This window comes from Nyctibius grandis, chromosome 5 (assembly GCF_013368605.1).
Source record: "Nyctibius grandis isolate bNycGra1 chromosome 5, bNycGra1.pri, whole genome shotgun sequence".
Lineage (NCBI taxonomy): Eukaryota > Metazoa > Chordata > Aves > Nyctibiiformes > Nyctibiidae > Nyctibius > Nyctibius grandis.
The window spans coordinates 41189399-41215152 of NC_090662.1; the positions used below are offsets into that span (position 1 = coordinate 41189399).

The following is a 25754-nucleotide window of genomic DNA, read 5'->3' on the forward strand; positions in this document are numbered from 1 at the left end:
CCTGAGGTGCATGACTAGACCTTGCCCAAGGGTCCTCTGTACTGAGCCATGCTGTCTCAATACAGTCACAATTATTATTTGCATGTGTTAGTAACCTCTGCACACAAGCTAAGCGCAGTCTCTGCCTTGGAAAGCCGACTTTGGGCGTGCTTCCACTAACATTGAAATCACAGAATCACAGAATCAACCAGGTTGGAAGAGACCTCTGGGATCATCGAGTCCAACTTTTGACCTAACACCACTGTGCCAACTAGACCATGGCACTAAGTGCCACATACAGTCTTTTCTTGACTGTGACTCCACCACCTCCCTGGATAGCCCATTCCAATGCCTAACAACCCATTCTGTGAAGAAATTTTTCCTAATGTCTAACCTGAACCTCCCCTGGCACAGATTGAGGCTATGTCCTCTAGTCTTGTCGCTAGTTGCCTGGGAGAAGAGGCCAACCCCCACCTCACTACAACCTCCTTTCAGGTAGTTGTAGACAGCAATAAGGTCTCCCCCAAGCCTTCTTCTCTCCAGGCTAAACAACGCCAGTTCCCTCAGCCGCTCCTCATAGGACATACCCTCTAGACCCTTCACCAGCTTCGTTGCCCTCCTCTGGACTCGCTTCAGCACCTCAACGTCTTTCTTGAAGTGAGGGCCCAGAACCGGACACAGTACTTGAGGTGCAGCCTCACCAGTGCTGAGTACAGGGGGACAAGCCCTGATACAAGCCAGGATGCCATTTGCCTTCTTGGCCACCTGGGCACACTGCTGGGTGACGTTCAGCTGGCCATCGATCAACACCCCCAGGTTCTTTTCCACCAGGCTGCTTTCCAACCACTCTTCCCCCAGCCTGTAGCGCTGTATGGGGTTGTTGTGGCCAAATTGTAGGACCGGGCTCTTGGCCTTGTTGAACTTCATGCCATTGGTCTCGGCCCATCTATCTAAACTGTCCAGATCCCACTGCTGAGCCTTCCTACCCTCAGGCAGATCAACACTGCCGCCCTACTTGGTATCGTCCGTGAATTTACCGACGGTGCACTCGAGACCCTCATCCAGATCATCAATAAAGATATTCAACAGGACTGGGCCCAGTACTGAGCCCTGGAGGACACCACTAGTGACCGGATGCCAAATGGACACAGTACCGTTCACCACCACTCTCTGGGCCCGGCCATCCAGCTAGTTCTTAACCCAGTGAAGAGTGCACCTGTCCAAACTGAGTCAACAGACTTGGTTTGGTTGAACAGGCAGGAGGTTTCAGACTAGTCTAAAACACTCCTCTGCACAGCCTATTATGTGAGTATATACCAGAAGAAAAATTAAACACTACATGGTTGCCCGTAACAGATAATATGAATCTCTGATGCTACAAGTTCGTACTAACAGTACCACTTTTTTCCCAAAAAAACTTTGGTCTCTTTTCAATAACCTGTGCTCTAGCACAGCTGTCATAAATAATTGGTGAATTGGCACAGCTACAGTATAAAATGCTACCAGGCAGAAGGTTGAGGCTGAGATCTGACCTCGATATTTACGTACCGAGGAGTAGAGAGAGAGTTTTGCAGCTCTCAGGGGCTGGATTTTGCCGTTCAATACCAACCATTCATGAAACGAAACTTTGGTAGAATGAGTCAGGAAACAAGTTTATTAACTGCCCTCTCTTTCCGCTTTGGTATTGCCTGAGCAGCAGTTCAGCAAAAACATTTCAAAGAAACGGAGAAAGTAATTTAAGTAAATTGCCCTCAAATCCAACACAGAAGCCACAATTCTGAACATGAGCTCTTTGATCCTACATGGCAAAAATAATCCAGGATTGCTTACCTGTTGCCTATACATTTCCAGCTTTTCCCTTCCCAGTGTTTGTTCCAAGCAATACAGAAACAACACTACTGGGAGTATTTACACATTTGAAGTAAAAGGAAGTTTCTGTATGCCCTGTTCTCTGCAGCGTACGTTTCCAGCAAAAACAATTTCTCACGTTTCTTCTCTCCAAATCCCAACCAAGCAATAACCGCTACAAACCCAAGCACCCCATAACTGACAGAGTCCCAGCAATGAGAAGTGCACTCTTTCATCTGCTTCCTCAGCAGGCAGCCTGCCAGCTTGCTGCCAGGGTCACCCTTGGCAAAGTTCCTGTGCGGCTCCTCCTTTGCTGCAGGACAAGCCATTTACCTCCTGCCAAAGAAGCTCCTGCTGCCAGGCTCGGAGGGACTCCAGGTCCTCTCATGCCCCTGTCTGATGACTGTTTTCTTTTTGAATATATTCCAGTGCTCATAAGGTACACAGATTTGTAATTCAGTAATTACTGAATTTGTGTAAAGGAGAAACTGTGAAAAGCCTTTTCTGTGTGTGTTTACTTTTCTTACTTTTTTTTTTTTCCCCCTAGTGAAAATCCACGCAAATTTCCCTAAGCTGTAAAGACCTTGAAAAATTAGAGGTCACAGTGCTCAGAAAGCTATTCCATTGAACACCGCTGAGTTGACCGTAACAGAAAGACTGTGCTCATGCAAATTGTAAAAACCCAAATGAGGGGTTGATTAAAATCAGCAGAACATCAATATAAATCATTATAAAAATACATGCAGATAAAAAAAAGCTCAGAAGTGTCTGTTTACAAACAGAAAGACATTAAAAGGAAAATATTACGGTCACCATGTGGGCACAAAGCACTTCAAACTTAATGAACCCCAGAATGAATATTGCCTGGATGAACTTATTTTTACCTCCCTTCTTTAATGAAATAATCACCTATTCTTCCTTCTTCAAGAGCCTCATGTGGAAAGTAGACAGTGACTATTTAATGAGCAGCAACACTTTTTCCTTTTTTTCCATGCTCATGCCTTAATTACTAAACAGTGTTCTCAACCTTCTCTGAGCATATGTGGTGGGGGGAGAGCTATTGTATGGTGCAGCCTCTGAATATTCATTACAACACGTGTTTATTAACGATTTTATCTTATAATCACCCTTTAGAGCAAAAGCACAGCGTTTTCCCCACTGTACAGATAAACAAATGATGATCAAAGAAATGAAGGTCAAAAGCATCCACCAGTCTGGAGAGGACGATTTGAGACACCTATGCTGGGATTCACTCACCAAAACGCAGGCGTCTGTGGAGCAGACCTGAGATGGCTACACCTGAGCTACAGGCCTAAACTCCCTCTACAATCATCAGAGAAAACTGGCATTTAAAAACTGTGTTTCACCTCCCCTAGTTTAGGCATCTACATCAAGATGGGACGAGCTATTCTTTAGAACATTTCTCGCACTTGACTGTTTTTCAGATCACTTAGTACTACACAGCAGGTGACTGATGAAGGAAAAATGTATGCAATCATTCCAATTAAAATCTGCATCATAGCACATATGCTCCAAGGCATCTGAGTAGGGCTGCATGGGCATCTTTAATTCTTGCATTTCCCATCCCCGAAGAGCTGAACTGAAAGGAACTTTGCAAAGACAAGAAAAAACTTTCCCCAATATACACAAAATCTTCTGGAAAAGTCATCACAAAATGCTGCTTCTCCTGAGCACACTGAGCTGTAACCTTCTGAAGACTTTCAAACGTAGCTAATTCTGGATGGATTTTCACTGGGATAAGCAGAAGAGACTTTCCTGAAAAGGCCTTTCTCTCCCTCTCCCAGCACCTACTGAATTGCATGTCTGTGTTCCAGTGCTTCAAAAAGACTCATCTTCACAAAGAAAAGTTTCTCCAACTTTCTCATCATAGGCAAAACAACTTTCTCTAAACTCATTCCTGGAAATGGCAGAACAATTTTGCCTGAAAGTACTTAAAAAAAAAAATTTAAAAATGCAGACTTAGGCAGTTACCTGGGCAAAGGCGGAAGAGGGCCACAAGAAAAACCTTAGCATAAACTGCTGAAGTTTTCACTGTTCTTAAAATCATGGGTTTAACTGTAAGGCAGTTTACAGAAGTCTCAAAAAAGCCATTCCTCCTGCAAGGGGGATCATAAGGAAAGCACAGAATGGACGCATCCTTTCTTCTTTGCTTTTCCTTTGCAGCTGTGTTCTAGTTTAAATACAGCAGCTGATACTTCTCCCACATTCCGTATCCAACTGAAGAATGGCAGAATGCACCAAGACAGACCAGCAGCACCAATGCCTCGCCATGATTTATAACATCAAATGCTAACATTTGAAATCTGGTCTGTTATGTGAAAGCCAAAAAGTAAATAAAATGAAATGCATGGTGGCTCTTCATCTAGGAGTTTCTCTAGCATGCTCAAGGGTGGAGACTTCCCAAACTGGGATGATTTATAAAATCTATCACAAAACTGGTAATTTCATGCATGTACACCCTGTTCCCATGCTAATGCTAATTCTGATGGTACCCAATGGCTGACCTAAGGATCAATAGTTCTTGTTGTCGTCCTAAACACTTCAGATGACAGCACACTGCAGCACTCCTGTGGCTAGAGATTAGATGCAGCTTCATGTGCATGCAAAAACTACTAAATTCGGTGGAGAAAATCACCCAGCAGAGCGTATTCAACAGTCAAGATAAAACTATATATTCAGCTAAAAATGCAATTCCAGGGTACTTAATACCTGAATTAAGCATTTATTTTAAAATGAGGAAGTTAAATGTTATCAAGGTTTAAAGCTGAGCTGGCTATTAAACAGATGGCAGATGCTATTAACCCTTTCCTTCCCCCAGAAGGGGAAGGAAAAGAGAAAAGGGAGAGACACTTACAGGTTGAAAAAACAGTTTTAATAAACAATAACAATGAAAAAGAGTATAATAATAATAATAATGGAAATAATTAAATATATACAAAACCAAGATCGAGCTCCCCTGATGACGATCACGTCATCATTGCAACTGCAGGGCAGGCTCTGGGAAGTCCCGGACTGAACTCAGTGGCAGACGGGAACTAGACTCAGGAACACACAGGTTGGGATCAAAGGCAGGAGAAAACAGACAGAGTCCTCTTTGGATGCTGGCCACAGAAGAATAGAGAGCAACCCTCGTGATCCCTCAGCGTTAAACTGAGGATGATGTGTATCGGATGGAGTACTTCGTTCGTCAATTTTGGGTCACCTGTCCTGTCCGCTCCTTCCCGCAAGTATGACCTTTTTACAGACTTTCACTTGTGGACCATAAGAGACTTAGCAGTGACCTTGGTTTCTATAGGAGTAAGTATAAGCAAGAGCCTTTCTGCATACCATTCATGCCTTTACCTTAGTAATAACTATAAACTTCAAGCGTTATCAATTCTAGAAGTGGACACTCTCTGAAAAACATGTAGTTAACTTCAGAAAGTACAGTTAGAAGAAACTTAACTGAAAGGAAAAATCACTGAAAGGAAAATTAGTTCTGTCCTAGTCCAAACCAGGACAAATGTGAATAACAACAGCTAGTTCTAAGTTGCTGGTGGCTTCTCTGAGACAAAAAATGGCAGGAGGAATTGCAGAGAAAGTTTGTTATCGATTTTCTTTGCAGCTATGGGGGATGTTGTGCCAAAATCGTATTAATGACAGAGGGTAAACCACAGGCTCACTGTATCTGCAGTCCAGGTTTCTTTGTCTTTCTGGTTTGTTTTGTTTTTTTTTTTTTTTTTTTTTTTAATTTAAGCTGCTTGAAGCCTTTAGATTTCAATTAGGAACTCAGGCAAGATGACCTGAATCAGTAATAGCTTTTGGATACAAAATAAAGGATAAAGAAAAACGCAACTAGGAGTTTTTAAAGAAAGTGTTGAGGGACTTCCTAAGTAACATAAAACAAGCCCCAAAGCTCTGCCTCAAGGTGTACATATTACCATCTTTTCATGTATATAACCTTTGGATTATCTGCCAGAAAAAAAGTGAAACTAACACTCTAATTCAGAGGCAATATGGGTAATAGATGCTTGTGTGTAATACAATAGGAAACCTTACCCTACAAAGCCCTTTCTTTCTCATTAGTGCTCCCATCTCTGTTCCCCCATTGTCTGTCTGTTTTCTCCCCAGAGCCTCATTGCCTCTGATGCCTTACAGCCAATTTCGTCTATTGGCAAAGCCCTACTCTGCTTTCAATTTCACGCAGGTAACCTGAGGGTCTGGGTCACCACATGACTTGACTCGCTTCCAAGAAAGGGTACTTTTATACTAGAGTGGGTTCTGCATATAAAAATGCAATTTTATCAGCCAGGAAAGAAATGTCTGGAGGCACATAAGAGGAAGGAAGAAACCTCAGCTTGCCACAGCTTTACCTGTAACCTTGGGAAGCTGTCATATCCTTCATTACTCATCTCTTCAGGAGGGCTCAGCACTCTTTTTTTGGCTGCAGTGAGCCATAACTTTTCTGCTAGTGTCAGATTTGCAATTAAAGATGAAATCGGTGAATGGTCTAGATAAGTACTCTTCATAAAATCACTGCCACCCTCTTCTCCTCCTCCAAGAAGAAAACAGGTAAGATTTAAATGAAACCTGTGGTCAGGTGCTTGCCTTTGGTTTATTTCGAATGCATGTTCAAGTATCACAGAAACATCATTTTGTTAGGGTTCTCCAACATCTACACTGAAATAGCAACATGACCAATCAATAACAGCTGTCAGAATATTCTGGCCAGTTTCCTTACAAATGAAAATCGTGAGACTCACAGAAAGTCAAACACCACTAATGTGAGTCACCAATGAATTGATTAAAAAAAGAAAAATCCAACAATTTTTTGTCTGAACACAGGCTGACACAGAGAGCAATTTTTATCAATACTGTTTCCCCAAACCACTTTAACAAATATTGAGTTCATAGGCTACGAAATGATCTCTTTAAATGAATAAAGCACGGTAACCGTGCATTTAGGAAAAAGATGGAAAGACAGGTTATTATGGGTGTTCAAAATTACTGTAGGGGAATGTGGTTTGAACAGCAAATGCACAGAGAACGTAACATTTCACTCATGGTAGAGCTGAGCAACGAGAGCATGTTGTAAGATGTGGCACTGGTAATTATCTTTGAGTAACTACGTTGATTTTAACATAAACTCGTTCAGCCTAGCTGTTGTTTTTTCCCTACCTACATTTCCAGCTCATGGGCCTTAGCACTGTCTTCTCTGAGCAGTACACATCCCCCATGTGATGAATACTACATGGTGCAATCTCACAGGATCTGCTTCAGATTTCATTCACACCAGTTTTCCACTGGAATGCCATTAATTGAGACAGCTCATCTTTACGCAAAATACCTAAAAATATTCATACTTTAAAATCCATCCTTTTTCAGCACAAATGTTCTGTAAAATGATGAATGAACCATGAACCTCAGCATAAAGGGATTAAAATCTGCCCTGCTGCATCCCAATTTAACCTTTTAGTTTATGCCCAGTACAGGTGTTCCAGGAAATGATCTGAGGGATTTGGGTTTTCTCCCCTTGGCCTAACCTGTCAAGCACAGTCTGGGTGTGTCACACCGATGGGAAAAAGTCAAGAGGATGGAGTAGCTTGGTTCTGGATTTTTTAAACACCTCCCTCAGGGAAAGTCTTGGGAGACATTTAGTGTTTTCCTCTCACTGGAACGGAGGCAGGAATGGAGCCTTTGCTGCTCCTCTTATTTCCTTAGAGATGGGCCCGCTTAGAGACAGCTTCTGGGGTTACAGCCCAAGTTCTCTCTAATATAAAGAAAATAAAATGTGTCCTTTATTCCTTAGTCTCTCGGATGACTGCAATGCCACCAAACCAAATCCAAGGCGGAATTTTTTTAATTGGATTTTTTCTGATTACAGAGTTTCTCTTGCATTGAATTGCATGGCACACGCAGAAGATCCTTTAATCTCCAAGAAGCTTAATTATCATCCTCTTTGTAAAACTTTCATACCTGCACTCTGCACTTAAGTACTTCAGCTACCTGCTCAAGTTTTTTTCAGACCAGCACAAATCAGAATACTTAATTATCCTTGTTAGTCTGCTGTTGACCCGCACACTAAGTAACAGATAAGCCAACTTACTGAAAGATCTCTTGACCAACTTCTAGCTGACCAGAGGTATGAGCATGTAGTAGAGATGTCAATTCTCTTTCACGCTGCATTTCATAGCACATCTGGGTAGCCCTCATGCAAAGTGGAAAGATTTGATCAATCCTTTTTTCCCATCTTTTACTAAATATATATGAGGGTTATTTGCTCATTCCCTCTGCTTGCTTGGAGCCTGGATGGTGGACAGGAGAGGTTATTACAGCAATCTCCTCCTTCCATCATTTGTTTTTAAATGCTTACTAAAAGAAGCACAATGGCATATTTTTAATAGGCAGAGGCTGCTTCCATTTGAGGATCCAAACCCTTGATTTAGCATCTAAAAAATTCAGATCACATGCCTTGTGAGGAGGTAGGACAGATTAGGAAGGCTCTACTTTAATGAATGCCCATCATGAAATACATTAGATATTTCAGACTGATTTTTTTGAATTGTACACTCTTTAGACTAACTGCATACAAGTATAGGTTTCACCTTCCTGACAAGTCTTTGAAGACAAATTTGTCCGTTACTCTCAGTACCCAGTCAGTAAAACATAGAATATTTTCATATTCGAAGTGGAACTTGGAAGATAACCCTCCCCTTCCCTAGTTATTTATGACAATTAAATTGTATTTTTAGTTTTCTGTTACAGGGACATCTCATTTCACCCTTACAGGTTTTTCTCCCATACAAAGCAATGTTTATTAAGCTGCTTTTAATGAGGCCATGGTTTCAAAAGCACTAGAGAGAAGTGTTAATTGGACCAGTTAGAGTAATTTGTAACTTACATGGTTCAGCTAAACTCCCATTTATTTCTCTTTAGGGATGATCAAGTAGTTTGTAAAGAAAGAAATATCTGTAAGACTTATGAAATCCTTCTAAAACATGACAACTCCTCCCTTCTGTAATCATCTACTAGCAACACGGCTATCAAACTGTAACAACAGATCATAACCAGGCAGAGAAAAGAAAGTAAAAAAAGTCTGTAGGGCAAATATACGTGGGAATCATAGACTTTTCTCATTAAAACATCTTGATTTTAATGGCTTACAACTCACAACTTGGCCACAGTTCAAACATTTGTTGTGATTTTTTCTTATGATGGTTACCTCTCTCAGGCCGTATTTTTTTTTCTTCCCTTAGTTATTTCAGCTGAAACAGGTCAGCTGTGCCTGAGAGCATCATTAGGGAAAACTATACTGTTTCACACAGAAAGTTCCATAGGCCTTATATTGAAAATTCATGTCCTCTATGTATCTTCATTACCTGACAGATCTGGCACAGAGAATCAAGAGAAGAGCCAGGAGGAGGGGGAAGTAGGGATTTTGGGTCAAGAAGGGGAGGAACTGAGGTGAGAAGGTGATTGATCTGAAAAGAAGCTGCAGTACAAGAAACTTGGGAATGGTTTGCTAAGAGATAGGGACAGGAGAAAGGGCTAAAGGAGGACAGGCATGAAAACTGCTAAAGGCCTTTATGGATGGAAATAAGCAGTGTGAGAGAAATGTGTTGGAAAATTACCTAAGCCTTACTTGGCAAAAGATAGAAGAAAAAACTGGGCTGTAAGGAGAGGGAATAGCATGTTGGGGATTTAGGACCTTCTAGAAAAGAAGACTCAAACTAGGCCAGTAAGGAAAGGGAAAATCAAGCAGCTGCTGGGAAAAAAAAAAAGTCAGTAATGCAGCTAGGAACCAGGATAAGAACAAAGAACAGAGGAAAAAGCATTGTGCTTGCATGAAACAGACAGGAAAGAACATGGGATCCTAAACCTTTACAGTTCTCCACTGTCAGCAAACGTCTTTGAAACCCACCGGTCCCACGTGTGTCTCAAGTCTTTTCTGGTCCCCAGGAAGCACACACGTACTGTGCTGGCCTGATAAGTGGGTCTGATAAGCTGGCTAACAGGGAGAAGACTGGTGGGCTTAATGGTTCTCACTCTTTTGAGGAACTATTTGGGTACAGACATTAATGTCAGATATAAAGTTCTTCCCACAGAGAACCTAGGTCATCGTACACAAAAATGTGTCAACACTGTTAGGGATGCAAGCTCACACAAATATTGGGAAACGACAAATTGACAGTTGTCTGTGCAACACAGTGATACCATTCATTACATAGAGAAACACTGTTTTCTTACAAGGCCCCATTCCACACCTCTTTCACTACTGAGCAGTTCTCATGATGAAACAAGTGTCCTATCCATAAGACAAAGCACTGTAAGTTTTGAGGGAGCTAGCAGTGAATGAGTTGGGTGGCAGGTGTATAAGACGTAAAGAGGGAACTGCACGAAAGAGAACGTCCTGCAACATGGAAGAGATACCTGAGTGCTACTTTGAAGTACCAGATTCTCTTTCTGTCACAATTTCTGTAAAGGCTGAAAAGGTCATTTAAACTGTATTGGTCACTTTTTTTAAACCACAGTGCCTATTTACCTTAGGTTTCCATGCTACCTATTTATCTCAAGAGGTCTTAAAAAGGTATTTGTCTTCCTTTTAAACCACACAAATAGAGTAGATTAAAGCAGGTAAGCAAGCAGGAACTGATGCCTGACTGATAGATAGATAGACTGACTGATAGAAGTTAGCAGCAGGAGAGATGAAGGGTTAAAAGGAATAACACCCACTTGCTATTGTAAAAAAGCAGTCCTGAAAGCCAGAAAAATTAATAGCAGAAAAAATCACAAGCCTCAGATTTCTCTGAAGGAAAAAGCCTCTTCCAGTGCCAAGGATAAGTGATATCCCAAAACACGTACCTTTCACTAGATAAAATCCTAACAAGCTAGCACTACAGAGAGAGAACTTACTTATTGCATACATCCATGGCTGACTGTCAGTTCATACTAATGTCCCTGATGCAGGCATCTGGAACAGACGGCAGAAAGCACAAACAGTGTGTTTGATAAACAAGGAACTTGTACAGTAAGATGAGAGACTAACGTGTCATAGCACGTAGATTTAAATATCTGCTTAGTTTGTGCAGCATGAACGTGAATCATGCATTGGCCTCCAGAAGAGACAAAAATTCCCATGTGTTTTACCTCATGACACATCTGCAAGTGGGTATTTCTGGAACTGGTAGAGAGACATAGGTCCACGTCATCTTCTGCCTTAAGATAGAGCCAACACATATGGACTGACTTTGGGACACTGAGGTTTTCTCCTTGAGATCTGCATATTGCCTGAAGCACTCAAACTCTGGCAGGATTAGGGCCTCAGAAAAAAAACACCAGGAAATTAATAACTTTGCATTCAGACAAGGACCTGGGCAGTGCCTTTGATAAGCCTGTGGTCACATACCAAAGACAGAAAGAAAATTCAAATGAACAGCTGCATAAAAAGGTCACTGTCTCTCCTGTGGGTCTTGTGACTGCATTGCATGCACACCTAGCTGGACAGAGGCTGAGCAGACAATCTCAATCCTGACATTTCCCAACTGGCATACTCAGCTTCTTGACTTCAAACATTGTCTTCTAGCATAATTTGTGTATGTGTTTGTGTGGCAGTATTTAAAGTAGAGTAATACTTCAACTAATATAGCTATCATGACCTTTGCATTGCACATGAATTTTCATTCAATCTGTCTCTGAAGCAACATAAGAGAGGAAGCGTTCTTTAAAGGTTTAAGTAACTAATTCATATTTAGAATTTCAAGGGATCTAGGTCTGTTGCTCTGTGACAGCCAGGAGACCTGCAGTTGCAGTCAAATGCTAGAGTACTCTACCTATCTGTTCTGTCAAAGACTTGTAAGACACAAAGGAAATGTTAATTTTAAGGTTATAAAGAAATAGAAAGAAAAAGGCAGTGTGGAATCCTACAGGCTTCCTGACTTTCCTTCAGCTTTCAAGGTCTTGCAACATTTATAAGCTTTATGAGGATCTTGAGTCTGTCCTTGGAGTCTCTGGAGCTCTTCCATTTGTTCCTCAGTCTTGTAAAACTATCACTCTTAAAGGTCTCCACAGCTCTGGATATGCTTAAGTGATACTGCTTTATGAAACTTAAGGGGCAGCCCATAAGTTTGTTTTTCTCCTGTATTTCTCGTCTTGCACAAATTACTGAAAGTCTACACTGGATCACAGATTACCTCACCTGATGTTTAAACTATGCAAGCTTTCTCTCCCTAGTGCTCTTCTTGTCAGGCAGAATTACAGAAGGGTGAGGCAGATTTCTTTAAATGTACTCTCATAAAATTGTTACAGCCTTTTGTTTGGATTTTTTTGAATGGGTGAACTTAAAGAGGCAAGGCTTGGACAGTGCTTGTTAAACTGTTGTCAGATTTACTACCAAATGATTGCATGAATAATTCCCTTTCTAGAAGGTTGTATAAGTGGTAAACATTGAGTTCAGAAAATTGAGGGTGTTGCTCTAGCTAAAGTTGACCGGTTCTATGTCAGGGTGAGTCTGGTAGCTTGGGACTAAAAAACAAGCGGACTGTATCTGTTTTGCAGATACCACATTCCAGCAAATCTATTCTGGCTCAAGTAAGTGCCAGAACTGTTAAAGAAGCCAGAGAAACACATGGAATTTGAATGTGCAATATGTTCCTTCATTCCTGAAGACCACAGAGTGGTTGGAACTAAGAAACACCCAGTGAAGAGATGAGAGAGAAAGATGTTGTGTCTCTCAGGTGCAAACAGTTAACAAAAGCTTACTTTTGTGCCAAAGTCCTGGCGATAGCTAATAGTTTTGTTTAACTACAGTATCCTTGATTCAAAGGTTACCCCAGCGAGAACATCCAAGATTTAAAAAGTAAATTGCTCAAAAGCTCAGCAGAAGCAATTTATGAACTAGAGTTACATAAAAATGTTACGGGCCAGAATTTAAACTCAAGGTAGTCATTACCTTTGAACTTTTCTGAATGCTCCCTTTCAGAGTAAATATGGAGGATTACCAAAGCAGATGCAACCCCAATTACAGAGACGAGAGCCCAGTACCATCATGGCAGACTTTTGGAAAACTTAAAGGGAAGCTGCATCTGCTCTGCTTCCAAATAAATGTAGTGATAGACTTTTATTCCTCATTTTAGGCAGAGGCAGTGTGAATCTCTGTTTGCAGCTTGTTATTAGCATTGCATTCTAATTCTCATTCTCACTCTAACTGAGGACGCCTGACCTATATCTTTCAAGCTGTGAGCAGCTGGTTAGGACACTTCACCCAGACCACTGCCAAATGGTGAGAACTTCAGTCTTCCCAACCTACGTTTATAGCTTGGAATTAATATTTGCTGTTTCGTTGCCACAGGAAAAGATTCAGGCTGCAAAATTATTTCGGTGGTGGCAGCAAGTCACTGCTAGCCACCACTGCCTCTACTCCTTTCCCTCCACAACATGAAGCGCACGGGTGCAGTCATATGGCACAGAGAGCTGCAATATTCAGACCTGTCCCACCACTGGATGAAAACAGGTGACCCACACGACCATAAAGATGATCCACACATCAGGTGTAAGGATTACAAAGAAAAGTGATAAAGCCTACGAAATTTAAGTTACTTCCACACAGTTGTGCGTAGGGCAAGTCACCATAGCCATCTCCTCTGCAAACACTGACGCGCAGCACTATTCAAGCCTCGCAAAATTAAAAAATGCAGGTAGTTTCCTCTAAAGTCAACAAGGAGTACAAGCAACCACATTGCTTCATGATTGGAGGAGGTGTTTTGGAAAACAGAAAGACATTTGGAAGACTGCTACCTCCACAACTTCAAATGTAGCTTTTATCAGGTTATTAAATATTTTCTCAGAAATTATGTTTTCCTATTTTCTTCAGGTATTATCTTGGTATTTCCAAACTCATACTATTTCAAAGTCTTTTTGAAACTATAGAGCAGTACACTCCACACATCAACCTGGAAACATTTTCAGCAGAAAAAAAAAAAAAAGACCCAACAAGCTAACAACATCTCTTCCAGTAAGCTGAATTGACAAGTTTATTTCCTAGGACCCAGCTGAGCAGGACACTTCAGGATGTATTTAAGCAAGCACAAGTGTAACCCCAGAGAGTTCAATGGGACTAGCCACTTCTCCTACATTATATACACACTTAATTACCCTGCACAGAACCCCTTGATGCCTTTTTTTTTACTCCAGTTTGTCTAGGTTCCAGAAACAATAAAATGTACAAGCTTCCCAGGTGACCTCTTGAAGACTTCGGGCGAAGGAACTAAACTTCGAGAAATATAGCACCTTTGAAACAGCTTATGCTTACAGGAGCATAAAAAGTCAGTTACACACTACAGGACTGTAGCTGAAAAATAGCTCAGGATTATTTTCTTCATCTAGTGTAACCTTTTCAAATCAAGTTCCAATTTCATGCTATCAGAATATATTTTATGGCTCTTTCCAGTTCTGGCCACATGGAATGCTACTTTACAGGATATAACCATCTGCTAACAGAAGAGAAGATATTAAAGCAAGTAATGGTACAATTATATCTCTGGTAGTAAGATATTCTACTGAAAGTTTATACCGGGAGGACCCTATAGAATGCATCAGACTTTTACATAACTTTTGGACTGTTGCCCCCTCTCAGCATGCTAAACTACTGAACTAGTTTCAAGCATCAGTTATTGATAAGCCACCTTACCCAATGCTCTTCCTCTTGTTTTAGCCTATTTTCATATTCACATCAACCCTGAGGTGGCATTACAAATAGCTTGTCTTGAGGGTAATGTAAGAGTTGGGGAACAGAGCAACATTTCTGTGATTCTTAAATTTCTGTTCATGGCTCATATCCTCCCTTTCATGTTACTCCCGACTTTGACTTCACTGCTCTTGAGCAGAAGTAAGTGAAGATTCAAATTAGCACTGTTTTCCTGGGCCAGGAATGAATGGATTAGGATGAGTGATTTTCATCCTTTGGGCCATGGTTCACTCCTAACATAACTGCAAAAAGCAAACAAAGCTTCCCAACAAATTTTTTCACACCACTGTCAGAAAACTATTCAGGGCATGCAAATTGGAAAAAATCAAAACCTACTGGGGGCTAGATAAAATCTAACAAAATCATAATGCATTAGAAAGACAGCCTACTGGATCCCTCTCTTGCAGACATTGCAGGACCACCATCCCATACGTTTCCCAGTGTTTGATTCCCTTTTCCTTCCTCCTTTCTGACTCCACAAATCTCAGGTTCTCCTACCTCCTTAAGTTTCCTAAGGAAAACACAAAAGTCCAGATTTGTTTCTGAGAACAAAAGGAAGATAGCAGAGTTTATTCAGAGAGAGAATGACATGAAGAGACAGACTGGTAGGTACTGTCTGTACAGTTATAAGCCTGCAATTTCCAACTAAGATCTGTATCCTCCTGCACTGAGCTCTATCCAGATAACACTGAAAAGACGATTCCTGCCTTGAACAACCTGCAATTTAGACTATGACAGAGCTTCTCATCTTGTGGTCTTATCCTCACACAAACCTGCGAAGATTTCTAAAAGATGCTCAGTGAAACTGAGGCTGATACCCTCCCTGGGGTATACAGGGGAATGGGGATGGGAGTTTTCTCTGAAATGAAAGCCTAGATGAGAACTTTGGCTGTCTAAAGCCAGGGGTTCTATTTTCAATGAAATCTTGCTCTTAGAGAAAGCGGAGTATAAAGAATCTGGTTTTAACTGTAATTGTAGATAGGGTTTGGTCATCCATCACCTTCCAAAGAAAAAGAAGAAATAAATGAAAACACCTAAATTCTAGTTCTCTTCAGGTAACAAGATCACCTGCATTTCCATTTTCTATATGGGAGGTTCTTGCCCAGATGCTGAGCTGTCACCACCTTTCTGGATGTGAACCCCGCATGACTGTCCGGCAGGCCTGCCAGACGCCATGCAAACCTGTCACTCCATTCTTGATAGTAAAGTAAACAAAGACATATAATTAAAAAAAAAGTCTGTGTCTTGGAGAAGAACAAAGGCAGCTGTTCCAGAATAAACAAATATCTGACATTATTCTTCTAAGTATTAATCTCTTCCAAGGCTTTGAATTTTGATAGTGCTATTTCACAAATTCCTACGAGGCTGATTAACCGCTATGCTAGAAATCTGACTGTGGAACTGAAGAGGAAAAGAAGAGTAAGATTTTCAAACAGAGAAGAAATATTTTAGTCTGACTGGTGAGTATTTCTGTTTCTTGCTGCCATGAATTTTCTCTGTCTTGAAAAAATGGAGGGGATATGACACCTTCTAAAACAAATTGGAATCCCTCAATCCCAAATCTGTTGTGAAAAATCATCTGCTCTCCTCAACTTTCCAAAAAACCTCCCATATCTTCAGTGAGTTCAATCATTTGTATAAAGTGCAAGCTCGTGTTTCAAGCCATGATTTGCCACCTCTGCATTTCTTAACAAATTTTCTCTTCCCTGTTCTTCTCTATGTGGCAGTTTTGTGACTTTTTAATAATGTCTTGGCCACCTAGCAGCACTGGCAAAAAGCAAAAGAATTCCTGTAAGAGCAAGTAAACCCCTCTTTCATGTGACATAGAAATGCTTACACTTCATTAACCTTTATTACAAACTAGTCACTGGAAAAGTTACTTTGCTAGAATCCACACTGTGGTTTCACTCTACAAACTATGAAATGTCAGAATGCTAAATTACAGTAAAATGCTGCTCACCTTCTTATGAACTCAAGATTAATGATATGGCGCAGAAGGGAATAGCACTGCTACTAGGAGCGTAACAGGTCACGATCACTTCTAAAATAGCTCATCAAGAACAGGCAGCAAAATATTCCCAGAACTAAAGCCCCACTTCTCAACCTACCCATCACTGAGACATCATATTCAACCAGCAGAGTCGCCTCCTGTCCGCATTGTTTGAGGATACTCATGGCTTCAGCATGTGTCGTTCCGAGCAGTCGGATCCCATCAACACTGAGCAGCCTGTCCCCTGGTTTGATTGTGCCCTCTCTGAAGAGAGATTAAAGGAATGATCTTTATTAACATACAATAAATTGATTTGGAGCTAATACCATTTTTATGCAAAGCGATTCTCTCACACCCTCTCTGACATCCATCCCTCTTGCCTTAGCACTTAACACTTACTTTGACAGTGAGAACGTTCAGAGGGTGCAGTGGAAAGGAAATTGCTTTAATTGGAAAGTCAGTGACTGGAGAACAGCTTAACACATAGCTAAATAAACAAGTGGTGTTAAATTGCAACTAAGTACAGCTTCTGCTTCAACATATGCTTTCTTTCTGCCTTGTTCACAAAACTACTCTTTCATACATACATAAACACCTCCTTCCTCGATATTTTCTTAAAAATAAATACAAGGTGCAAACACATGAGTGCAGAAAGAGATTGCAAAATATGAATGTCCATTTACTGATTTTCTTCAAAAATACCCCTTACTTGGATAATTCCATTTTTCTTTTCTTCCTACCTAAAAATAATTTGGCTATAAATGTACACTGTGTCCCAGGTGTATCTCATAACGTATCCAAAATTATAATAAAAAATGAAGTACTACCATTGTCAGCTCAAGAACTGGGGAGAAAAACAAGGAAGCAAGGGAGATGAGGGTGGGAAGAAGGGGAGGGACAAAAGACAAATGTTCTCTTGAAATGTTTGCTTCTCAATTAATGTTTCCAAGGTCAAAAATGTCAACATAGGCTATAGAAAATCAGCCTGCTTTAAAGAAATTGCCCTTTAAGTTTCTTTAATGGTTTAAGGACACAAATACCACTTTTGAAAATATAATTCATACATATAAAGTGAATACTCTTTCTTTATATAGATACAAGACGGTATTACATCCGAATATGTTCATTGGGCCAAAACATAAATCTGTACTCAGAAGTTGTTCATGTGAAGTTATATGTGAACTCACATGCAGATATGTACAAACGTCTTAAAATAATAATACAACACCACCCAAACACGTGACAGCATTTTTCTGAAGTGCAAGAGAAAAAGATTGTGGTGTTAGAGTATAAAAAGCATAATTAAGAGCTACACTAGTTGTCTGAAGGCTGCAAAAAAATGTGCTTTGACCTATTGCAGGCATTTGTTCTAATTATTTTAGGTTGATTTTTGAAAGTGTTTAATGGGAAAGTCTTGAAACATGCAACATACTAAATTAAAGTTCACACACACCATGACGTGCTGAGCCTCTCTATTACTGTTATTATTACTACAATTAAATGCATAACCCATGAATGTCAAAGGAACAGGTTTGAATATATCTACTTCACTCCAAACCCTAACTTCTGTCCCAAATAATTCACCTTTCTCCATTTCTCTTTCACATGCACTCCAGAGAAAGATGAATTGTACCTGTCAGCAGGTCCTCCAGGTCTAACACATGTTATTACAACAGGACGAGATTTATTTCTGTCATCGTGTGCTCCACCTAGAAAGGGAAAAGTGAAAGAAAGCAGACCTTCATTTTATGCTTTGTATGAAAGCTCATTTCCAAGAGACAAGTCTAAATCTTGCAGCATGCACACTTACAAATCGGCTAAAAAGATCAAAAAATGGCCAAGCCATTAATATGAATCTCCACCGAATTTTATCTTAAATAAAATTGACTTACTGTATGCTATAGATGATTCTTTATAAAATATTTCTGTAGTGACTCTTAATAAATATATATTCTTTTCTTAGAACTTCTACTCTGCAAATGTGATCTCAGTGTGAAAACTTACTGTTCTGCAATGTTTGCTGCACAGAGAAAAAAACAACCGTACTTCATGTATACTCAGAATAATGAGTAGCCACTAAGGAATTTATATATTAAATTAAAAAAAAAAACAGTTTTCCCTGAAGAAACTAATAAATAATATACCCCAATGATGAATTAACAGCTGCATGTTTTCTTCTGTTCTTTAAGTCAGTGATAATACTTTTGTTGTACAATTCCAACAATCATACCTAATTTACACAAATACTATATGTGAATCTTTTTTAAGAACTACAATCTTCCTGCTGATTTCAGTGGTAGCAGAATCTGGTCTTATGTGAAACCAAGCTTGTCATGTTCTTGGCATAGTTGATTAATTACTGTTATTCCATAAACAAAAATTAGAGAGGTTCATAAAAGCGGCACATTAATGTATGGAAAAAGTAATAGATAAATCACAGAGATTTTTACAAACTGTAAGCCATAACTCTTGAAATAATTTCTCAGTGACATAAAAACTTACCACTTTTTTTCTGACTTAGAAAATACAGATAGTTCACATTTAATGATAACTCACCTCTTATTACAAATCCAAAAGTGTTCCCCTCTTTATGTAAAGTAACTTCCACAGTTCTAAAGATGAGACCTGATCCTTGTACAGCTAAAAGAAAAAAAAAAAAAAGAAAAAAAATCTAAAACTTAATTATTTTTCTAATTATACACACAGATTTGCACCTTTTCCAATTTAAACTAGCTATTGTGCTTCTGGTTATACAACTGGAAAGACTCTACTACAGGACAGCCAGATTAAAGACCTGTAATTAAACACAACTGATCCTCATTTTTGAGAGAATTTTGGGCCAGATATTTTGTAGATTGCCAACGTTTTGGAAAAGAGCCATAGATGCATAAAACAGATGAGGAATTTGAGCCTTACTGTTTAAATTGTGGCATAATTTTGCTTTTCTTATAGTTACAGAAGAGAGCTAGAAAAGATGGAAACACAGTGAGACACAAAAACGAGAAATGAAATTCTTAAAGCTACCTATTAAGTTGGTTGTTCAGCCATGAAAACATTTATTTGTATTGCTTAAAGTCAAGACAGTTGAGATTTTTAGGGCGTATCTCTAATCTCAGACTGCTAGATTAAGATGAAAAAAGTATTTTGTATCATAAGGATTTGGGGTTTTTTTGCCTTTTTCAAAATGTACATGCTAAGTGATCATCATTGCTAAGGAGTAAAAAAAAATCTTTGACTTCTAGTCGACTCAGTATTTTCTCTGTAAGCACTAGAGGAGGGGTGCACAGCTGAGTTAGGAGGTGAAAAGCCTAATGCACAAAGCAACACATTTGGGTGTGATAATCCACTTTATAGAATTTGAAACCACCGCTGTCAAGAGACCAATGACCAGTTTGCTATTAGCTTTTACAGGAAAGACTTTGGCAGAGCCCAAGAACTCCCTTTTCCAAAGGGAAAAGGACACTGGGCAAAATCAAACTGACGTACACTTCCCAGCTTCCAGTAAGATACTGCAAACAGCACAACACACTTAAAGATTTAAAAAAAACCCCTCTATAAAGTACATGTTCTGTGAGCAGCAGAACTAATGAAAACTTATGTCCTTTAATGCTCCTGCCTGCAATAATCCATTTCCCCGTTCCGCGTTAGGATACCCTGCGGGAGCAATGAATGGACACCACAGACTACACAGCTGCGGAGACATGTGCTGCCACCCATGAGTGACCCCAAGGAGAAGTGGTGCCTCCCCAGCACTGCCTGCCTCTCCTTCTGGGGACTCCCCTGGTCTGGGACTCTCTCTTCTCCCCAGGTGTCTATTTCCATGAAATGTGCTGTAATTACTTTTTTTTTGGAGTCTTTCAATCCCCTGTTAAAAATGTTACTGCAAAGAACCAGAAGAACAACACAGTGAAATCACATAAATCCCATTTCCTTAGGAAAATAGGCGAAAGATGGCTCTCCAAAGCATTGCTTTATATTGCAGTAATTCCTGCTACAGCTTGAACATCAGGACCGTGTTACTGAAGCCCAGGCGGTCGGTTCCTTTTCAGCTAGAAATTTTTTACCGCCCCAAAAGGACTGAATTACAGGGAGAAGACAACTCTTGCCTTCATTCCTGTCAACTGAAAGTGGCCCAGCATGTAGCTCGAGCTGAATCTATGCCTCCTAATGTGCTTGGTGTGGCTTGTAATCTCCACTGGGGACAAGTGAAGCCTGTAAGTTCAGCAGTGAGGAATGGCACGCAGCAACCTAGCACTTGGGCAACAACCATTCAGGTGGCTGTCCTTCCACCCGAGCCACAGCCTGGGAGGGGAAAGAAGTCCTTAACCTTTAGCAACAACAAAAGGCAGATGTGAGGCAGGCATGGCTCACGTTCCAGTTTGAAATGTTGAGGTGGCTCGTGCTGAAAATAGCAGCTGAATGCTCCTGCTGTGAACACTGCCACACAGGGAAGGAAACACTAGGGAGAGTGGGACTTAAAGAAAAAGTTATGATTGCTACTGTAATTTAGCATGTCAAAATCCTGCTTCAGTGGACAAGAGTGGCACATATGCCAAAAGCGGGCAAAATGGAAGGACGCCCACTTGAGTAAGTGCAAAACAATGCTCATAAAACAACTACTTCTCCAACAAAATAATTCCGAACTCAGCTGACTTCATTAACTCAAATACTGTGTTTTTGAACATAAAGTTCCCTTACCACAAACGAACGCTAATCAACAGAGAACATTCAAAACATATTAAGGTGGTTGTCAGGAGGTCATAAAAGCAACCTAGTAATTAGTAGTAACTAGTAATTAGACAAACTCTCCAGCTTCTAGAAAGCAATGGGGAGTTCATAGTCTTCTGAGCATCAAAGAGAGTGATGGATTTTTTGGCTTCTACTGCAAGGAAAGTCTTTATTTAAGGAGACGAGAGCTTCCTAGCTGTCTCCGCAGATTTTTCTGGCCAAATACCAGCAAACCACATCTTCTCCCCTCCAGTAAGCAGGCATGAAGGAGCACACACTCAAAGGTGTGACTGGTGCAGCCCCCTTGGTGCCAGACAGCCACCTGTCACTTACTCCTTCACTTTAGGTCCCACATTTCCAACTTGCCCTTTCTCTAGCTTTCACTTCATACCTGATAGCCTCAATTCCCACTGATTTTCTCCTACAGACACAGAGTCATAGACATAAGCACAATAAGAGAGAGCAAAGGAGAGGCAAGGAAAACATTCAGCAGCACTCTGTGACTTCATGTTAGTATTTTGAAGACAATCCTGCTCAGCGAGAAGCCCTTGTTTCAGTCACACAATTCTTGCAGGCTTATGTATCCCCATAGCCTACCCCACTGGGTCTTCTGCTCTAGAAACAAGATGTTGCCTAAAAGTGATGTCAGAAAACACTGGAAGTCTCAAAGTATGTTGTTTATCTGGGAGAGTAGGAGGGTGCTGCAAGTGGAGAAAAGGAAGGAAAAGGCAGAGGCAGAACTCGCAGATATTCATTGGTTTCCTCTCAGAAGATCTTACTACAACAGGAAGGATTCTCTTGCCCTGGAATCTATTTAATCTAATTCCCAGTATTCAAAACTGTAAACAAAGAAACAAAAAAATAGTGGAGGTTGACAACTCTGCTCTGCCATTGGCTGGATTTGTGCTCCTAAAACACCTGAGCATCTCTGAGAGTATACCCCTGTACTACCAGTTCTTTCATACTGCTTCCACGCTCTGCGATAAGCCAGAGGAAAAAAAATATAAGAAAACAACCACTACCAAAAATGAAAATCACCAACCATGCTCACCTCACTGCTGACAATACGTTTGCTGTTTTGTATAGGTTTCAGTTTGCTCTGCTCTTACTTACAGACTGGAGGCAGCTCATACTCCACTTCTAAAACAACCCTCTCGCCAACATTCTTGAGCAAGCTGATAATCTCATCATGGCGAAATTTGGTCAGGTTGATTCCATTCACAGATTTGATGTAGTCACCTACATCCAGCTGGTCACTCCTAGGAAAAAGTATATATTATTTTTGTTAAAGAGAGATCTGCTGGCCCAAACTAACTAAATCCTTTACATTACTGTATAGTGATGGTAAGAAATATTTTTTCCATTCATCTAGATTAAAACAAGTTGATCTTTCAAATAGAAAGTGGCATTTTAAGATCTTACTCTAGTTTAGCTTGTTAAATATTAAAAGAACATTGTTGCATTATTAATTTCTGATGTACAAAAACAGCTGTACAATAAAGGAACTGAATTATTTGACTGGTTTTGGCACAGGATCTGGGAAAACATCTTCTTCATGCCCCCATCTTTCTTTCTCTCTTTGGGAAGCATCCAAAACTACTTTTTTTGGACAATAGTTGCGTTCACAGCTAACATCACAGCTATAGGAGATAGGCCTCAGCCCAAAAGCATATGTTCTGTTCTGTTACTTGGAATGATTTAGCTTAACCTTTATCTTATGACCTGTTTCACTCATGAATAACAGCTTTTTGGTTCCACTGTAGTAGTCAGCAAGGTAGCTATGACTTTAGACTTCTTTTTAATCTTAAAATGAGTTGATGAACAGGTTTTTTTGATTAAGTTATGGTAGTACTATGGTTAGGTTTTTCAATTTTACTTTTTCCACTCAGTATTTTATGCTGCTTCTCTCAAGTTTTCGTTCAAGGACACAAAAAAGGAGAAATAGAATTCATGTAATTTAGAAGAAACTTAATTAGTCTTATGATGACTTTCAGATATCTCACTGGTATTTCTAGTTTTTGTCAAAGTAGCCTTGAGGGAAGAGGGAGACCAGCTGTTGCCGTTTCTCTCTGAGCTTCTCCGGTCTGATGGGCTGCCATTACAGATGCATCTCTTCACATATTTGTTAGTGACCTTTCTGATGCGGTATGTATTTCTGAAGCAATCACATCTTATAATGCATTTTGTGGCTTGAGATGTGGTTACCTAGCAGCGATTCCTCCTTGACGAAGGTTAGATACTCTTGGTTTCCCATCCTTGTCGATTCCACCCGATACTGTAAGCCCTAGGGTGGTGCCTTCTTTTTTCATTAATTCAACTATTGTTGAGCCCTTGAATTCCTCTGTTGAAAGAAAATTATTGGCATTATTAAAATTTAAGTGATAACACAGATGTTGCCTTTCTAAAATGTCATCTACTTTCCAAGAAAATCATTGTATATGTTAATAAGAAATAATACGTACATCTCGAGATTCTTTATGTTACAATTCAGAAGTTCACAGAATCACAGAATCAACCAGGTTGGAAGAGACCTCTGGGATCATCGAGTCCAACCGCTGCCCCTATACCACCCTGTCAACTAGACCATGGCACTAAGTGCCATGTCCAGTCTTTTCTTAAACACATCCAGAGATGGTGACTCCACCACCTCCCTGGGCAGCCCATTCCAATGTCTAATAACCCTTTCTGAAAAGAAATTTTTCCTGATGTCCAACCTGAACCTCCCCTGGCGAAGCTTGAGGCTGTGCCCTCTTGTCCTATCACTAGTTGCCTGGGAGAAGAGGCCAACTCCCACTTCACTACAACCTCCCTTCAGGTAGTTGTAGGCTGCAATAAGGTCACCTCGGAGCCTCCTCTTCTCCAGGCTAAACAACCCCAGCTCCCTCAGCCGTTCCTCGTAGGTCAGACCCTCCAGACCCTTCACCAGCTTGGTTGCCCTCCTCTGGACTCGCTCCAACACCTCAACATCTTTCTTGAAGTGCGGGGCCCAGAACTGAACACAGTACTCAAGATGCGGCCTCACCAGTGCCGAGTACAGAGGGACGATCACTTTCCTAGACCGGCTGGCTACACTATTCCTAATAGAGGCCAGGATGCCATTGGCCGTCTTGGCCACCTGGGCACACTGCTGGCTCATGTTTAGCCGGCTGTCGATCAGCACCCCCAGGTCTCTTTCCGCCGGGCCGCTTTCTAACCACTCTTCCCCCAGCCTGTAGCGCTGCATGGGGTTGTTGTGGCCGAAGTGTAAGACCCGGCACTTGTTCTTGTCCGCAAGGCTCTGTATATAGATAAATCTGAGATGTACGTTCTGTAAAAGGTTATTAAAAACTACACCAATGTGCTAGTATACTATATCGAGCCAATAAACACAAAATCTGGCAACACAACTAAAGGTAGCTGTTTCACATTTTTAAAAAGGTATCTTTTCTCGTTTTCTGCTTTCTCCCTCTGAACCCTATGTTTTATACAGCACTTCAACTGATTAAATAGAGGGGTAAAAGACACAATGATACAATGGTACTAGAAAATTTTAGAACTAGACTCACTTTGAGGCCACTAGTAGATGTCAGTGTTAATCAAAACAATTGAAAAATAACAAGAATCCAGATGGAGATTAAATATATCAGATCTTAACAGTTTTATACCTTATTCTTACACAAATAGATCTCCACTGTAACTCTCTGAAATCTCTGCAGAACAGATATAAAGTAAGTGAAGGGCTTTTATAGTCATAGTTATATATAAAATTTCCCTCACATGTTGTCTGGGACACCTTCTCCTGCAGTTTGCCCATTTAGCATTCTCAGAAAATGCCAAGCTAATCTCACAGACCTGAACAAATGCAGGTCACCTGCAACAGAAAGCCTCAAGCTCTCGAAAAGAGATGTCCTTATTGCACATGGCTGGACAAGGCAATCTACATATGCACAGTTCCAGCAGGGCTGCAACTGTTTGGAAAGCCACGAGGCAATCATACCTCATGTCCAGTGTTTCCAGTCAGAGAAGACCTATTAAAACCACCAGCTGCCAAGGTATTCTGGAAAAATGCATGAAGTCCTAAAGATTCACCTAGAAAATGATGAAATCCTGGAAGGATCATCAATCTCTGGTTCTTTTTAGCATCAATATGCAGCTTTTAGGTGAACTGGTCAGATACAATCATCATATATGCACTGTAAACGAACAGTATGTCTGCACTGCAGTAGCAATCTTGCTGTGGCAGCATGAGATTTAAAGATGAAAAGTCACCCAAAATGCAAGCAAGTTCCTTGTATACAGTCATATGTTCACCAGTAAGGTCTAGAATAAGCACTATACAAACAGCAACAAGGCTCTATCAATACCCTTCCACATAACTGAGAAGATGACCTAATACATCTTGACCTCAAGATGAAGAACAGCTGCCCTGAATGAGAATTGCCAAACCTGAGCAAAACAGGTAATGGTGGAGGGCAGAGGAAAGCATTC

General features: G+C 40.5%; 1 protein-coding gene across 1 annotated transcript in view; it reads right to left on the minus strand.

Annotated features, from left to right (window-relative positions):
• GRIP1 (glutamate receptor interacting protein 1) overlaps nt 1-25754 on the minus strand; it is a 369469-nt gene that overhangs the window by 67269 nt on the left and 276446 nt on the right. Inside the window, exons 3-7 of the mRNA XM_068401733.1 lie at nt 23493-23628; nt 22401-22546; nt 19116-19199; nt 18193-18268; nt 16678-16823 (exon numbers count right to left, since the gene is read on the minus strand). Coding sequence (XP_068257834.1) covers nt 16678-16823; nt 18193-18268; nt 19116-19199; nt 22401-22546; nt 23493-23628 — 588 coding nt within the window. The remainder of the gene's footprint in view (nt 1-16677; nt 16824-18192; nt 18269-19115; nt 19200-22400; nt 22547-23492; nt 23629-25754) is intronic.